The 18,742-nt window shown below is 39.5% G+C and overlaps 1 protein-coding gene across 6 annotated transcripts in view; it reads right to left on the bottom strand.

The window, feature by feature from the left end:
• Positions 1 to 18,742, bottom strand: part of SNX25 (sorting nexin 25) — a 104,895-nt gene that overhangs the window by 42,370 nt on the left and 43,783 nt on the right. For 5 of the 6 annotated variants that reach the window (XR_004953344.1, XM_016143965.2, XM_016143963.2 and 2 more), the window contains exon 6: positions 4,437 to 4,507. Coding sequence is in view for 5 of the 6 variants with exons in the window: in XM_016143965.2 (XP_015999451.2) it covers positions 4,437 to 4,507 (71 nt within the window). In the remaining variant the exon portion in view is untranslated. Of the gene's footprint in view, positions 1 to 4,436; positions 4,508 to 6,543; positions 6,555 to 8,584; positions 8,673 to 18,742 lie in introns of all 6 variants that reach the window. The other variant, XM_036228659.1, reaches the window with a different exon arrangement.

The following is an 18,742-nucleotide window of genomic DNA, read 5'->3' on the forward strand; positions in this document are numbered from 1 at the left end:
TATTTTTTATGTCTACAGCACCTGGTCTTGCTAGGTGGTCTCCTATCCAAGTACTAACCAGGCCTGACTCTGCTTAGCTTCCAAGATTAGACGGGATCGGGCTTGTTCAGGGTGGCATGGCTTAGTATGTCTACACTTTTTGGGATAGCTTACAAGGCCCTTTACAATCAGCCCCTGTCTTCCCATCAAGCCTCATCTCTCCATTACATGCCAAACGCCAGCACAGTGTCTCACCTCACATAACCCATACATAGGGGCTGTTCCACAACTGTCTTTTTCATCTACATACACGTGGTACCCTCCGCCCACATATACCTGACAAGTCCATAGGGAATGAGAGCCATTCAGTCTTTCTGACTCAACCCTGTTGCTTTTTTGACCTTTGTTGCAGATAGACCTAACTGCTCCACACGTCTATACCACTACTAAATCTTAAATGTGCAACTCTCACTGCGTTTATCAAATTGTATTATGATTTTCATGTGTGCCTACCTGTCTCCTCATTAGACCGAGATCTTCTTAAGGTCAAAGGCGGTTTTCCATTGCAAAGCTGTATCTACCACATAATGGCACTCGAAAACATGTTTGTTAGATGACTGAAGACCTAATTCTGGTAATTAAGATGTCCTCCAGAGTACATTCCCTACTAATATGAAGAGTCCTAAGAGAACTCAAGCACTCTCTCATCTACCCAGAATCAGGGGAGGAGGGGTTGTGATCAGAGAAGAAACATGCAGGATGAAATATAAAGGATAAGTAGGAGTTACCTGGGCAGAGTGCTACTGAGAGCAAGGTAGCATTCCACGGAGAAGAAACAGAATGGGCAAAGAAGATGAGGCAGGAGGAATCAGAGTGGGTGAAGAAAACAAAGTCGGTGTGGCTGGAGCACAAAGAGAGGACGTGGAACAGCAGAAGATGAGGATGAGGATCAAGTCAGGGCCCAGAGAAGCAGGACCTTGTCGGTCTCACATGAAGGAGCTTTTACTCTAAGAACAAGGCGAAGATAATGTAGGGTTTTAAGCATGAAGGTGACATGATAACAATCTACTTTTTAAAAATCACTATGGATTCAGTATGAAAAATATATTAAATAGGGACAGAAGTGGATACAGGAGACCAATTAAGAAACTATTGCTATAGTTCAAGAGAAAGACTGGTGGTAGAAAATGGTGGTGTAGAAAGACAGCGTTCAGATAGATTTAGGAGGTCAACCTGTATGACCTTGATGGGCTAGATACAGTACCTGACGGAAAATGAATGAACGAGGATGACTCCTAGGTTTCTGACTTATGTGGATGAATGGTGATGCCATTCACAGAGACAAGAAACTACAGATGTCCAGTTATGTGGGACTTGGATTTACACACTTTCACATGGCAGTACAGAGTGAACTGGTTAATTCCTTAAGCCAGGGGTCCCCAACTCCTGGGCCACAGACTGATACTGGCCCATGGACTGGTACTGGTCCGTGACACAGCAGGAGGTGAGGAGCAGGTCAGCGAGTGAAGCTTCATCTGTATCTGCAGCTGCTTCCCAGCGCTAGCATCATCACCTCAGCTCCGCCTCAGATCATCGGGCATTAGATTCTCATAGGAGCACTGGTCCCTGGTGCCAAAAAGGTTGGGGGCCGCTGCCTTAAGGTTTTAGAAGGTTACACAATCAGGTAATTTCTCCCAACCTGTAATACGGCATTTTTTCTTTAAATCCTCAAAGTATTTTCACAGTTGCATATCATTTCTTAATCATCAATAATTACGACTGAAAAGCTTTGCCAGAAACAACTTTGTATGCAGCAACAAAACTATATTTAGAGCCTATATACACTATACTCATAAGTAAGGTTCCCATCTGTAGGTTGAATACTAAATATTCTTATGCTTTTCCATCTGTTTATTCTTTTTTTAAACTTCTTCAGTTTCCCCCACTTACAAAGATAATGTGAAAATAGGAGAAATAACATTGGAAATGGCATTGCTTACAATTGCACGCACAACCTGGTAGCGTCACTACATGGCCACTCTGAAATACAAATGAGCACAGCTCCATTTTCCAGGTTTTAGGGAACCAGTGCAGACAGGTGGGGCTTGTGGCAAGGGGTTAACATACAGGCTGAGACTTTTCCCAGATTCTTTGCCTGGTGATATTTTCACTGCCTCTAAAATGCAAAGAGTTCCAAAAACAACTCAGCAATTACATTTTAGGGAGTCTTTTAATGCTAAAAATCAAACTTTCCTTAATGACTTTTAAAGAGGGAAAAAGACATATCTGTCTAGAAAGAAATTAAAGATCAGTTTGAGGAAGAATGAGAAATAGTGGCTATCTAAACTAGTTTATAAAGTAACCTTTTATTGGATAGCCACATGTCAAAACTCCAAAGGTCACAGAGAAGAAACAAGAACTGCTTCTGATAATACTCAATGTTACCGAACATTCAATTTTTTAAAAAGTAAGGACAATGGAGAATGCTAAATTTGATCTTCCTTTTTTTATAAAGTATGTACACAAATGTTAACAACTTAATTATTTAAAATTGAAATTGTCTACATATGAACTTCGACAGTGAGACAGCAGATGGTATTACGAATTAGGGGAAATCACATGAAATTGTTAATACATTGTTCTCTAAGAATGGGGAACAGCTTCAGCTTTGCAAAGATAGTTGACTTGGAGACAGAAGATATAAAAGACCATTAACTATTATCTCTATACTAATAACTCCCAAATATTTCTCTTCAGGGTTGCTCTCTCTCTTTCCACAAAGTGAATCCCAGCTTAGAAATGCCAAATGGGAGGGGGGAGGCGGGGAAAGCCAAATGGGCTCTTTTTTATCCTCCTGTCTCACAAATACAGAATGTCCAAGCCCTCTTACCTCTAAACCAGGTCCCCTATACCTTCTCTGACTCTTTTAACGTCATCACCGAAAAATGCTTTACAATCATCTAGAGCATTCAATCTAAAGATTAACAAATGGAGTCCTAGAGAAATAAAAGGACTTGTCTAGGTTTCCTCGGGAAGCTATCACTTGAACCAAGGTCTCACTAGAACCAAGGTCTCCTAATTCCTGCTCTAGTACTTTCTTTCTATACCTCGAACTTCATCTCGACAACCTGAAGCAATGTCATAACAAAGACAGTAGCAAGACTAGAAGTAATGATATCAAACTAATTTACTTACTTGTCTAGACAGTCATTTCCTCATCTGTGAAGTCAGCAGTGTGCCAACACTGTAATGGCTCATCGATTCTTCCCTGTATCCAATCAGTCACCAAGTAGGCTATTTTTCCTTCCTCATCTTCCTTATCAATCCCTTCCTTTTCACTACCATCATCCACATCCTGCCCTGTAATACCTCCTTCCTGGTCACTGCATAGCCCTCCTGGTTTAGGGACTCAACAAATGTGGAGCTTGTTTTGTTCATCACAGTATCATAATCACCTAGTCAGTGTTTGGTAAACATTTCTAAATGAACATATTTGCACCATCTTCCTTACTGGGCTGAAATTAAAAATTAATGCTCCCTCATAATCCACATCTTCATTTCCTTTTTTTACACAGCTCCTATCTTCTGTCAGGACACATGGCGAGAGGGAAAGTCCCCAACCCAGGCTTCCTTTGTCTCCAGGTGCTAACGACAAACCCTGGCTGCATGTGTAAAGTCTCCAGGCCAGCTCTTCTTTGTTCTTTTAGCACCATGCTCCCTGACGGGGACTCGAGTGGGCCAGGAGACTCTCGTGGAAAGTCTAGCCTATAAGGGAGCAGTGTTTGCTGCATCGTAGCTACAAATCTAGACCTGCTCTGCACTTGAGACAGTAACATGTCCTTCAGCCTCATGTATGAGAGAGGGGATATGCTAGCACCATGCAAACTCTAAGGGGGCTGACAGACATCTTCACACCGTAATTATTCCTCAGTATTATACCTGGGTAAACACCTCTTCATTTGAAGGTGAACAGGAACAAAACACAGAATGTATTTATTTAAAAAGTCTAGAAGACTGGAAAGAGGACAGAAGTTATTCACAATATAAATGCTTAACTAAAGGAAAAGATTAAATTATGAAACATCAACTCACTGGAATCATTTAAACGACCATCAAGGTTATGTTTTAAGGTAGAAATATTAATTTGTATTAAAATTAAATGTTAATGAGAAAAAATTATGAAATTATGTTTAGTTTATCTGTCCAATGATTTTACTCTTCTAAGAATTATGACTCAGATGAATAAAGCTCATAAGGGAACACAGAATACAAACAAAGGGTTCATATTAGAATGATATTATATTTACTTTCTCTATTGCTATTATGCTATTATTTAACAAATTGAAATATTTAAATGCGAGCCAGAAGAAGGCTCATACTTGCCAAAGTTCTGACAGGAGAAAGATGACCAGGGATAGACCTTTAGAATGTATAACTGAAAACAAATTAATTCTTACCCTTGTGCCTCTTCAGCTGGGGAAAGCTGCTAATTGTAGTTGCCTGGATTATTTCCACTACAATTTGATACCTGATTTTTAAAAGAGAGAAAAAGAAAAGCATGAATGAGGAGAAAATAGTATTCTCAGAGATACTTTTAGACTGTATTTATACTAATCAAATATAACACAGGAACTGTGAATCCTGACCACACATAATGGAAACCATCCAACACCTACACAGTAAGCCAGGCACTGTGCTGCATGCTAGTCGTCTCTGAGACCCTGACGTAAGAATCATGAACTTGCCCCCACCCCACTCCATTCCCTATACAAGAAGCATTACTACCTGCCCCCCCACTGAAGACAAAATCTTTGAGGTTGTGTTCAACACCTCTCTTTCACTCCCACCCCTACCTTTCTCTGCCCCCATCAGTACCCAGAGCCTATCGATTCTATCTCCTAAATCTGCACTGTTCAAGGAGGTGGCCGTGAGCCACGTGTGGCTACTTAAATTAAAAAGCGAGCTCCTCAGCTGCACGAGCTACATTTCACGTGCTCCAGAGCCACACGCGTGTCGCTCATGAACCATCCTGGACAGTACATACAAATGTTTCCATCACTGCAGAAAGTTCTATTGGATGGGGTTGCCCTACATACATCTCAAAGCTGTCCTCTCCCCTCCAGCCCCACTGTCGCTGTCTTAGTGATTTCCATCATTATTTCTCTCTTGGAAGGCCATTCCAGGATTGAGAATCTGCAGCGGGACCACGGCATCAATGTTACTTAAGCGCTCCAGGTAATTTTAACACACAGAGGGAGTTGACATCATCAGGTATGTGTATGTGTGACAAAAAACACCTCTGAATCACGAAAACTAAAAGTCGACGAAAGTGCTGAGTACGATCCTAGAGTTGTGACTATTTTGAGCATATTCAGGTGGCTTTGTGAACCCTAGTTCTTGAGAGCTATGCAGTGGTAATGTAGTATTGCCCTATCCGAGCTCATCTATCCTCAATGTTTCTTAGCACATAATTGTATTGACTGCTTAAGAATCGGCCTATAATAAAGCTATTTAACATTCATTATTATTCTGAACACAAACTTTGTGGATTTCTGAGATTTAATGCTACATCTGGCTGGCTTGATGTGTTCTTTTGCTTTTCAACTAAAACCCAGATAAGAGTCATGGATTCATCATAGTTATAGCTATTCATGGACTCCTCACAAATTAACATCTTTTTATTTCTTCACTCGTGTTACATAAATACCTACGCCTGCCTCTCACCACCTCAAAGAACAGGCCGTTAAGAGCATCGTTGGCAGGTCACCTGGGGAGTGTGGAAGACACTGCTGGTTGCCAGCATCCTTTCTCTCTTTTTTCCTCACTAAATGAACCACAGTTTCATCAGGGGAAAAAATGCACCTTTGTAAAACTGCTATCCTTCTCCCTAGCAGTTAGGGATGGCCACTTAATACAGTTCTAGCCTATGAGATATACGCAGAAGTTGCGGGGTAGCAATTCCAGGAAAGCTTTCTAAAGGGGCAGACTCCACAGAAAAGCTTTTTCAGTCTTTGTCTATGCCCTTCCCCATTTTCCTCTGTGAAACAAGAATGTAATTGGTTGAAGATACAGCAGCCATGAGGATGAAAGCCGCGGGCTAAGACAGTAATATAAGAAGATAGGAGTTTAGGTCTCCATGACAACACTGAGCTATCTTAACAGCCCTACACTTGCCCATCCCAGGACATCTTGTTCCATGAGGAAAATAAATCCCTAACTTGTTTAAGTCACTATATGTCAACCTGTCCTATGGCCAGATGCCACCCCAACTGATAGAGCGCGCTTTGAAAACTCCAGACAGAGAAGATATCTCTAGGCTGAATATACATTCAGGCAATGTTCCCCAAATGGAAGCACCACCAGGACATTAATGATCAGTAAAGTTTTCTGATCTGCCTTCATTCCTCCATTATAAAGTGCAAAAGACGGTTAGTTGTTCCTGCAAGTTACTGAACAGATGAGGAAATAGCTTATAAGAAACATACACAAACCTGCAACCATCAAAGTCTAACACCCCCTAACCAAGTCTTTAATTTAACCGTGGACTGCCACTCCTTCTGCAACTTGGCACTGACCTTCTCATCCACCCCACCTTCCAGTTCTCCTCAATATAAACCTGGACTTAAGCCAGGGCAGTTTCTAAATGGCCCTCCTAAAATTATAGCCACTTTTCAAGGCTTTTGCTCATGCTGTACCCTTCTAAAAACAATCTCCTTACTTGCCCACCTAACTAGATCTTATACATACTATTTTTTCCCTTGAATCTTCCCCAACCTGTCTAATTCACATTAATATTTCTCTTTTCTGAAACCCTAAATTACCTCTGCTCTATAATAGAACCTATTTACCTACTATTTTAGACTGTTGATGTAAAGAGTTGTATTTCCACAATGCTGTAAAGAAAGTGGTATGTCCAGTCCTGACATGTCCTTAAAAAATGGTAACACATCTGAACCAAAGACAAAATTGTGGCTTTGTCAATAACAAAGATATGCTACAGTTTTTCTAACTTTATCATAAGCCTCTTTGAAGAGAGGGATCGTGTCACGTCATTTCCTATAGGACCTTGTCTGGCACTAAACATGCGGTAGGCACTCAGTAAATATTAATGAGTGCTATGGACTAAATGTTAGTATTCCTCCCAAAATTCATATGTTTAAACATCATCCCAATGTGATGGTATCTATAAGTATAACATCTGGGAGATAATTAGATCATGAGATGAGTGCCTGTATAAATAGACCCCAGAGAGCTCTCCTGCCACCAAGAACAATTATAAAAAGAAGACAGCCATCTATGAACCAAAAAGGGGACCTTCACCAGTCACGCAACCTGTCAGCCCCTCGATTTTGGACTTCCCAGACTCCATATTGGGAATGCATGTTCGTCGGGTAAGCCACTCAGTCTATAGCATTTTTGTTATAGCAGTACAAACGAACTAAGACAATGAGCTAATAAATTCATAAGTGTTAACATCTGGAACACTTAACAGGTACAAAAAATATTCTGAACAATCTGTTCTTTTGCTATTCTTAGTGATTCATGTGCTGGAACAAATGAGTCATCGGTGGTATTGGAAAAAAATACACACCATCTCAGTAAAGAGTTAAAGTTTTATAAATGAATCCATGAAATTATAATAAAATACCAGCTAACATTTATTGATTCCTTTCATCAGGTACCAGGTACCTGTTTAGATACTTTAATTTATATTAACTCATTTAATCCTCTCAACAAGGTCCTGTGATCATCCCAGCATTACAGACGAGAAAGTTGGAGTTTGAGTGGATGAAGAAATACATACAGGGCCTCACTGCTTTTAATACCGGTGCCAAAATTACAACCTAGAGCTGCCTGATTCTAAACCTCATGATCTCAACCATTTTCCTGCTACTCTACAATTCAGTATAGGTTAATGTTTATCTTGTCTAAAGCCTTTCAAAGCATATAAGCATGGCCAGTGCCAGACAATCTTTCTAGGCTTACTGCCTTCTGTATCCCTCTTGGATACCATTTTCCTGCCAGACCGGACAGCATGGAATGCCCCAAACACACGCCAGCTCCTTCCTGACTCCTGGCGATTCTTTATTTCTTTTCTCTCTTGCACACTATCCCTTCCCTTTATCTGTTGAAATCCTATTTGTTCTTAAAAACTCAGTTCACTGATATTCCTCTCTGAAGCTTCTTAGATTCCTCTCTTCTACGGGATGAAATATTTGCTCCTACCCACTTCTATAGCTTTTTACACTCTACTTCTGGCTTTAAAATCTTGCTTCATATTTAACTATGTATGCCCACATGCGTGTCCAATGCTGGACTAATAAATAATGCTTTAACATCAGGGGAAAGAATTCGAGAATCCACAACCAATTCATCTTTACATACACCAGACCCTCTCCCATAGTGCTTTGTACATAGTAGGCATTTGAACATGGTTATTGACTCTGTAGAATTCATTTTCACTTGATACCAAAAGGCAAAGTAGGAAATGAGTGACTTTCTCATTCTCAACAAAACCATACAAACATATGCATCCAAATGTGGGTTAGCCCTTATAGCACAGGGTGCCTTGTCCTCTGGAGAGCTCCTCAGGGACACCCAGCACTCCTTCAGCTTTCTTCCAGAGGCAGAGTGGCCTTGCTAGTGCCAAGTTTGGTTCAAGAATCAGGAGGACTGATATTTGCAAACATTGTCTTGATCAGAAGTGCAGAGATTGTTAGTATATTTTTTTCCAAAATGATAATGTAAAATCAGGTATTAAGAGAAAGCAAAACAGGACTTCAGCTCTATTCTAACTTGAGCAAGATCCTACCTACAGCATCCCTTGTCCCAAGGATGAGGAAAAAGTCACACAAAGATAGCTGCCACCTGCCCCTCTGAGCCACCACCTCACCGCTCTTTAGATTTATAGACTTAGCTAAGTTAAAAAAAGACTTAGAGCAGGCTTGTATTTATGAACTCTTCCCATTTATCATACACTTACCTGAAATGCTTCCCCGTCCTTCAAAATAATCACCTTGGACATCTATAGACTTATTGTTCTTCTACTGTCAACTGTTTAGAACAGCTTTGGAATTCTATTAGAATTGATTTCCAAAGTTATTTACAAGCCAAACCAAAAAAAAGTTCGTCTCTTCATTTAATTAGGCACACCTTACACAAATTTTGTTAACCATTGCTTTACGGCTGTCTTGAACACACACATGCTGGAATGTCTTAGCAGAGTCAAAGGCTAGAAAAATCCTAGTCTCCGGTATACAATACGGTAAATGGTCTACAATACTATTTTAAATTAAAATAAGCAAAGATATACTATAGATTATAATGCCATATATACACACATGAATCTTTAAGAAAAAATTAAAAACTTAAAAATAATGTTTTCAGAGTTGCCACAGCTATTTTGTACTAGCCTAGACATGTTTTCAGTAGAGGGACTTCAGCGATAGCTCTGGAGGAGAAATGAAGCCGTGGTAATTTCAGCTAGCTAAGTCGAAGCTGTGTCCCAGCCTAGGAAGTAGTTAAGAATGTGAGCTCTTGCACCAGTTGGGCTGTGTTCAAATCCTGCTTATAACACTTACTAGTCACCCTGGGGAAATTATGTATTTAAGCATTCTAAAACTCAGGAGTCCTCATCTGTAAGAAGAGGAATACCAATATTTTTCCCCACAGGGTTGCTATGAAGATTAAATGAGATCTTTAAATAACATCTTTAAAATATCTGGAACAGTGCCTGCCCCACAGTAAGAGCTCAACAAATGCTGACCATTACTATTGCTTTTAACACCACTGTTGCCCCTTTAGATATGTACTACTGAAGAACATGGTATGTATGTATGTTTGTAAAATATATGTAAAAATTGTTTAAGTAGCCTTAATTTTTTCCTGACTACAGGAGTAGCTGAGCCTAATCAATCTAAAGGACACTGTAGTCAAACAAAATCAGGTTTATTGACCCACTGCAAGGAGCAAGAAGGAATCCTGGGACATCTCCCAAACAAACAAACAAACAAAGACAGTTACTGTGGGATTCTGAGGGAGCGTGGAGTATAGATGAAATTTAAATGAAGCAGCAGTGAGACAGGCTCAGCGCTGGACTGTGTTAAGCGGTTGCTTTCAGGGGCATTTGAGGTCCCATTTCCATGGAAACTACAAAGTTAAGATAAATGTGGAATGTTGAGCCTCGAAACCCCTTAATTTCAGCCCTACATGTGAGTGATAAATGAGGCTGCTTCTCTCTGTTAAAGTGACTGCAATCTTCCAAGCACGAGCAGGACGTGTCATTCTTACTGACAGAATTTCAAACAGCAAAGTTTCTGGTAGTCTAGGTAAAATTTTAGAAAGCAGTTTCTCTGAATAAGAAAGCAGTAGTCACTCAACAAAGAAGATCATTCTGACATTTTACAGCTGCTGAGTATACTTGGAAGAAAGATTGTTTCCTGTTAACTTTGTAGCCACCATTAGTGTCTGTTATCCCAGCCTGATAAATGGACAGGCAGATGTGTTTTCCTAGTCTGAGCCAAATTTTACTCTCTCTAAAAAAGCACATGTTCATTGAAGAAAACAGGGCAACGTGAAAGCACGACTTTCAAAGTTAACCACAATTAACGTCTGATACATCTTTATAACCTTTTTTCTACGCCAGCATAATATTTTGTTGTTTTATAAGACTGGATTTATGGTATAAATACTGTCTTAGAGCCTTTTTAATTCATTTATTTGTAGTTACTATCTTCTAACATTAAATATTCTGGGCAAAACTGTTGTTACATGGCAATCCATAGTTGCGCCAAATTTTTTTTTAACCAAACCCTTATTGCTAGGCACATTGGTTTTCCGGCTTTTCTTCTTTTAAATTAAATTTCAAGAAACATTTTTGGAGAAATCTTTCAGCACATTCATGATTATTGCCTTAAGATAAATTCTTATAACTAATAACGCTATCGGAAAGAATGCATATTTTATGACCTGTTTTTCATATTCAAATATTGTGTTACAAAAGGTGATAATCTATACTCCTACCAGCAGGACATGAGCTTATCTGTTTTCCTACACCCTTGTAAACACTAGGTATCACCAAATTTTTAATTTTCACCAATATTATGAACAAAACGAAGCATCTCACTTTGGCTTTTGGGTCTGATTTCTACTGAGGACAGGAACAAGGGTCTGAGCTATATCTTCATGAGGTACGGCTATAGTATTAAGCAGGAAGAGCCAGTGCAGCACAAATGGGAAATATTTTCAGTTAGGACTCAGAGGAGTAAGAGGCTCTTTCCACGAAAGGGGCTTTTAAACCTGTTTTCCACTTTTCTATTTCCACAGAAATACTAAGACATGCTTCCTAACCCTTGTTCATCCCTGGCATACGTAGCAAATTATAATATTTGAACAGAACACTGGGATAACCGGTCATCCCAGGCTCTATCCTGTCACCTCCAGGGCTGAGAAATCGTTCTTCTCCACACAACTATACACTATATTTGAGTCGCACCAGTAAGAAAGTTCTGGTTCTGGACCAGAGCAGTCTGAGTTGTCCTGAAGGTATTCAAACACACACACACACACACACACACACACACACACACACACACACACACACATTTCATGTCCTATATACAGAAAATAATCTGAAAATATATACACCAAATATTAACACTTTTTGTCTTCTGGCAATAAGTGATTTCTATTTTCTTACTCCTGTTTATATACTTTAATCTTCCTAAAATAACTACGTTACCAAATATTCATTTTCTAGTTCCCAGAGCCTGCAAAAATTACATGTTACAGTAGTGACCAAAGCTTTGTCACCCCTGGCTAGCTAGTGCCCTTAAGTTAACCTCAAGAAAGCCAAAATTGTTCTCTCTGCTTCCTATATCTAGTTTTATTAGTGTTCTTCATATTTTTTATGTCGGCTATTAATATCACTTGATTTATAGGCTTATGTACACAGAACCACCGCTATATGTTCTCATAAAGTATTTTCATTCAGAATGTTTACTGAATATCATCTTTAGCTGCCTAGTGTTATGTTCTATATTTAAGACGACCTAATGACTTTCTTACACATTTTAAGTGAAGTTTTTCTGAAACAAGATATTATTGTGTTACTTCATCTCACCCATTATTCCTATTCAAGTCAGGATCTGAGAATTTTGTTGCCTTCTCTTGATCGCTGGTATTTTTTCAGCTCTAATTAGGAACCTAGCATGTTCTGAGAACTGTGCTAATGCATTACATGCATCATCTCATTTAATTATCATCACAACCCTATAAAATAGGAACTATTTTCTTCATTTCATAGTTAAAACTGAGGCTCGGCATTTAAATGACTTGCCCAAGGCCATGCAGCTTGCAAGCAGCAAAGCAAAAGCAAAGCAGGCCTGTGAAATCCAGGTCTGTCTGACACCTGAGCCCATTTTCATGGCTAGGGTCTACTTCAGATGCTTGCCTAACTGCTACAGGTTAACTTCTGATGTTGTTAATCCTCAGCCACCTCTAGGAGAACTGCATTTCTGTCTAGTGCAGGGTCATCAAAAGGTAGAGTTGTGTGGCTACTACTCAGTGCTGTGCTGGGGCCAGCTCACAAGGCTCGTGCCAGCTCTTGAGAACTAGCTGTTAATTTTCAGAAATGAAACCTACCATTATTAAAATTAATTTATGCAAACTTGTAATTAAGTTATATTCTTTCAATGTAAGAGTACTCAAAACTCATCATTTCCTAATAATTTCATTCATTTTAGTATTATCTAGGTTCAGGGTTATTTACACTAATTGCATCAGTATGTTGGAAACACTACACATATAAAATGGTGTGCTATTGCAGATCTCTTCCCAACACCACACTCCGTGATGTCATACCAGTAGCTTTAACTAGGTCATGGCTTTAAATCAGCAAACGCTACAAGTCAGGGTTTCTCATCTATCCCGGCAAAGCCAGTTTTTAAAATTATGAGCACACCACTCTTCATGACCGTTCTTTTAGGAGACCTCTGAGTCATAAAATTCTTTGCTGTTGAGTAGGGACTCAGCATCGCAGTTTTTATTTTTGTTTTTTCTTTTTAAAGAAAAATGCATTACCCATCTACCCCACTCCACCCCCAACCCTGATGTTTCATTTGAAATATAAGAATCTCCATCTCTGGTCTCTCTCCACCTCTCATTCACGCTTCTCAATCCCTAGAGAAGGAAGAGCTTTTTAATCTGATCACAGAGAAGGAGGAACTGGGCATATGGAGTACAGTCCTTCTGTTCGCCTTCTCGAGAGCACATGTTCTCTGCCTCCAATGCCAGCCAGCAAGTGGTCTCTGCACCTGCCAGCGAGATGGGGAGGGAGGGAGAAGAAGGGAGGAGGTGGCTGATTCTGGTCCAGCATTGCAACATGGGAAAAAATGTTTAATTCCAAGATTCAGTTTTAGAGAGTATACTGCTTACATATATAAACCACATTCTCCATGATCTATCAGTAATGAGTGACATTTGCCTTGTTCCTTGGCCCTAGATGGCTTGGACCTCAGGATGGAGAGAGAAACATTTCTGTGTATTATTGGGTCTCCTCAAACCCCAGAGCAAAACTCTAAATTCCAGTGGGCCACTACTAATTGATCAGTGTTCACGATGAAATGTTTGCAATCCTTGGTTTAATGATATAACAACAACAGTAGCAGCTACCAATTAGGAATATGCAGAATCTGGGCTAAGTGTTTTATATAAACTGACTTACGTGCTCCTGTCATTCATAAAGCACCTACATCTGACCTACAGCGCCAGTGGTGCTCCAATTATAAGCACATAATAAATTCTTTAATTTCAGAGAGACCGTAAACTTCTTTATACTGAAATTTCCCCTTCTTATACTGAATTTTACACTGCTGCCAATACTTATCTTTGCTCCTAAGTGAAAATAATCTGTGTTCTCTGCTATGTTTAACTGCCACCTCTGTGCCCTCTGCTATTTCTCTGACACTAATAGAAGGAATTATATTCTGAAGTCAATGTACTTTGATCTTCCATAAAACTGTAAGATGTATTTAGGACGTTTTTCTTAGGTAGCCTCGCATTTTAATGTTTAACTAAATTTATATTCATTCATTATTTTCATAAAAATACGCTAGGCTTCTCTGTTCTGCACTTTGCTTTGTCATCCACTTGTCCACCCACACTAGCCTTTCCCTTAGCTGTTTACATGTCCTTATTGGTTTCGGACACGGTGTATTAGTTTGTCTTAAGGTGCGTGCAATCTCTTCTTCGATGTTCTTCTATAACATAATCCTATTTTACTGCTTGTGAGACACAAAATATTTTCAGAATCACTGTTCAAAACACTGAACATTCATATAATTTAAATTCTTTTACATAGAAGCATGAAATTTTAAAAATTTTAATATTGTTAATATATTGTCTTTATGTGCCAATGCACCTAAACTAATTCTGAGATGAAAAACCATCCCCTTAATATCTAAAGAGAAAATATGTAGCAAATTCCCTCAGTAATCCACTCCATTGTTAACCATCTCTGAAGTTCATTCATTCATTATGCCCACTGCCTCTTGCTTTATCCTAGTAAAACAAAAAACACCACATCAATTTCAGTGTATACTAAATAAAAGGTTTACTTCCCTTCTCCAAGCTAAAAAGCCTCGATCTTTAAAATTTTAAACCTTCCACTCATTATTAGAATTTCCTCTCTACTATTTTTAGATTCTCCATGTTGTTCTTTAAAGGGGGGTCAGATATAAGCAAATCCAGAACTGAAAAATCTAATAAAGACTGGACTGGCAGTAAATTGAATTATGGCAGTGACAGGTTGCTCTGGCTTTATTACTACTTGTTTCTCTGGCAGTCTATCACCATCTTCAGATGATGGCACTTTGGGGTGGTATTATTCTCTATGCCAGGATTAGTGCCTGCGACGACTCAAAGACAATAGGGTTATTGCCACACCCATAGGAAATTCCACAAGGTCGAGGTTGTGCGTCACTGCTATTTTCTGCCCTCCTGGCTAGCAAGTTACTCAGCTTTACACATGGGATTTGAAGTCAGACAGATCTGAATTCAAATCCCGGCTCTGTTACTTGTTAATTATGCAACCCAGGACAAGTCATTTTACTTTCTTCAACCACTAATTGAGAATAACAGTACCTAATTCACATAGTTGCTATAATAATGAGATGATGATTATAAAGATCTTGACATTGTGCTTAATACATATTAGATACTCAACCAATGGTAATTTAAATACAAGAAAGCTTTCCCCTTCTTGAGCATCTGCCTGGCATCTCTTTAACCTTGGCAAATGTAAAATCCAGGAAAGAAGTATTTTTCCAGTGCTTGTGTGGGAAGTAGTGCTATCCTGCTTCGCTATAACTATACAACTTGTAGTACTGTAGAAAAATTACTATTTGCCTATTCTGTAACCATTATTCTGTCTTCCTTAGTAGTAGAATCCTCCATTTTTAACCTAGCCTAAGGCTGCCCAGAATAAGACTACCTATTATATCGCAATTGTTCTGACCAACAAAATAATACGCAAAAAGGTCATGTAGCAGCTTCCAGAAATTGCCTTAGAAGACATCCGGTCCAGTGTGTGACCTTGCCGCCGTCTTTCCTTGCCTTTGCTCTGCTTTCTGGAATTTGGATATGATGGCTGGCACTTCAGAATACACCCTGCACCATGAGGACACAGGAAACACCCTCAGCACAGCAGAGCAGTGAGCTCCAGGGTCCTTGAGGAGGGTGGAACCCCAGTACCAGCCCGGAAAGTCGATTTTGGCAAGGTCGAGAAACCTTGAGCTAAAACACATCGCTCAGGAAGGTCAGTGACAAAATATTCTTTGTTTATTACAATAATGTGGTAGAATAATGAGGTATCCCGATTAATCTATATTCTCAATAGAGATACCATATATCTCAAACAGTGATAAACAGTTTTCAAAGAATTAGAGTAGAACAAATTATATGACATGACAGCTAAGAGTTCAGGTTGGCAGCACATGGAAGAATATTCCGTTTAAAAAGAGATTCTCAATACTAGTTGCATATTATAACCACCTGGGGAGCCTCTAAAAAATACTGATGTTTAGGTTTGTCTCCAGACCAGTTATATAAAAATTCCTCCATGTCATGGAGGAGAAAATAATTTTTATTAGAGTACTTTTTACAAATACACTGAAGAATTACACAGCGCAGGCAGCCCTGGCTGCATTCCTGGGCCACGATCTGCCCACCCCCTTGTAAGAGGTTCTGTGAGCACAGAACCTTTCATTTTCCTTTGTTTAATGTTTACTTTGACTCCTGCCTCATTTTCAAAATAAACGAACACACTCTCCTTTCTCTGGTAATTCCACAATTGTCCAGTTTCACTGATGGACGCACCTCCGTTCTGAACTCTGATTTGCCTTCCCTGACCACCGTCCTCCTTCCACCACCCACACCAGCAGTGGGAAGTCTATTCGGCTGCCCTTTAATATCCTGAATCAAGATGATGATCAGATTTTGGGCTCCTGCTTTATTAACAGAGTTCATCACTGCTCCTACTAGGAGACCTTGGAAAATTCAAAATACTACACTAGTCCAGTCACCATGCTTTGACTTCTTAGATGCCAGCAAAGACGAAAAAGGAAGTAGCTAAGGACAGTGGGATATTCAATTGTACTTTTTTAAAAGCCTAGGTGATTTTCATACACAGCCAGAGTAAAAATCCACTAACTTAGTATCTTTGAAGGAAGCATTTCTAGCTTTATAATCCTACTGTGAAAGCATCTCACGCCGACTCGGATAAAAAATAAACTGCAGAGCTTCAAATACTACCGTCAAGGTTTGTTTCTTTGTTTTTAATGCATTCCAGTCTAGCAGAATTAAATAATTTTGTTTCCCTTAGAAAATATGCATCTATCTCCCAAATATGTGTAAAATAAAAGTAGACAGTTTCAACAACTGCCTACTCTAAATAAGATACATGCCTTGCCTCAGGCAGCCAATCCTAAAATGTTACAAAGAGCAATTTTGAAGATAATGGCCTAAAACACTAATAAAATCAGACAACAGAGTACTCTGAATTTTACCAGAAATACAACAAAACAGTTCAGACTATGATTGAAGAAAGCAGCTCCATTAGTGCCAGGTGGTTGATAAGCCTCATCAACTTAGGCTTTGGACAGGAGTCTGATAAAAAGCGATTTTGCCTGTCAATAACAGTTAGCGGACCTGACCCTGGTTTGAGAAAAATTTTCTATCAGATAAACAATAAATAGCCAAGTAACAAGATAGTTTAGGCAACACCACTACTTCTCTGAGCAAAATTATCAATCTCTGCCACTGCAGAGTTGTTCCTTGTAGCCTCTCTAGTTACAGTTGTGCAAGAAGCAGAGAATAAAGGCTTACCCTCAGGTCTGTTCCTAAGACACAATGAGTAGGCACAACGACTCCATGGATAAGATACCAATGCCATATCAAACAGAACTGTCTGACATTCTATCACACAGCGGAGTCCGAGGAATTGTCTCAAAATCACAGGTCCAGGGGAAGCTACCTCAAGATAATGCAGTACATACAAAAGTGTTCGAACCTAACCCTGGATATGTATATCACTGAGAAAATGCCTTTCACAGCATTTTTCTCCCACGGTTCTTTGCCGAACTTGTTGAGGAGACTATATATCTTCTGGATTACCATGGCCCCACAGCTGATGTTGCCAGCTGCATATGACTCTTTCAAGAAGTTTACACTCCTCGTCATAAAGGAATTGTATAGCCCTTCTAGAGGAAGTTATCAATATTATTTCCCTCCATAAAGGCATGGAGGTCAGAAGAATAAATCGTTTCAGTTGGACTCAGTCATTACATCAACTTAATTAAACCTGAAAGTTTATTCTTTTTGTTTCTAATAGAGTAGGCACTGTAAGAGTTTGATGATCTAATCACCTAAGTACCTCCAAATGTCCTTCCCTTCGACTCTATAAAATGTGCTGGAAACACAGAGTCCAACAGTAAAGTGGAGGGCGAGAGAATTCGATATGTGGAACAGAAATGATGCGTGAAAGGAGCCCCCATCCTGGTGTCTGCACCCCATGACTCCTTGTTGGTGGCAGGTGTGCAGTGGGGGAGGTGGTGGCAGGGAGACGTTAGGAATCTGCGACGGTATATTTTACGTTCATTTATTTATCAACAGAAACTGAAAATGCTGCTCAAAGGGCATTCTTTAAAGTGCAAACAATCCAAAGTTTTCCATCGACTGGTAAACGGATAAGCAAAATAGGGTATATTCATACAATGGTATATTATTCAGCCAATGGACAAACCTTGAAAAACATTATGCTGAGTAAAAGAAGCCAGACACAATAGGCCACATGTTGGATAACTCGATTTATATAAAATGTCCAGAATAGGCAAATCCATATAGAAAGCAGATCCATGATTGCCACAGTCTGGGGGGTGTAGGGGCGGGGGGGGGGGGCAGGATTACTAACAGGTACAAGGTTTCTATTTAGGGTGATGAAAACATTCTGAACTTAGTCTGGACTTAGTGGTGACGGCCACACAGTCTTGAATATACTAAAAACCACTGGACTATATACTTTAAAAAGGTGAATTTTATAGTATTTGAATTATCTCAATATTTGAAAAAGCTATTCTTTAGTTCAACATTTCTACTTTCCCTTTAAGTCTCTCAGTGCTTGGAGGGTCTTCCTTCCTCAGACTCCCAGAGTTCTACCCTTCAATGCTGCCCAACTTATGAGAGCAAGAGGAAGTGATGTTAAACAAAG

This window comes from Rousettus aegyptiacus, unplaced genomic scaffold (genome assembly GCF_014176215.1).
Source record: "Rousettus aegyptiacus isolate mRouAeg1 unplaced genomic scaffold, mRouAeg1.p scaffold_m13_p_11, whole genome shotgun sequence".
In the NCBI taxonomy this organism is placed as follows: domain Eukaryota; kingdom Metazoa; phylum Chordata; class Mammalia; order Chiroptera; family Pteropodidae; genus Rousettus; species Rousettus aegyptiacus.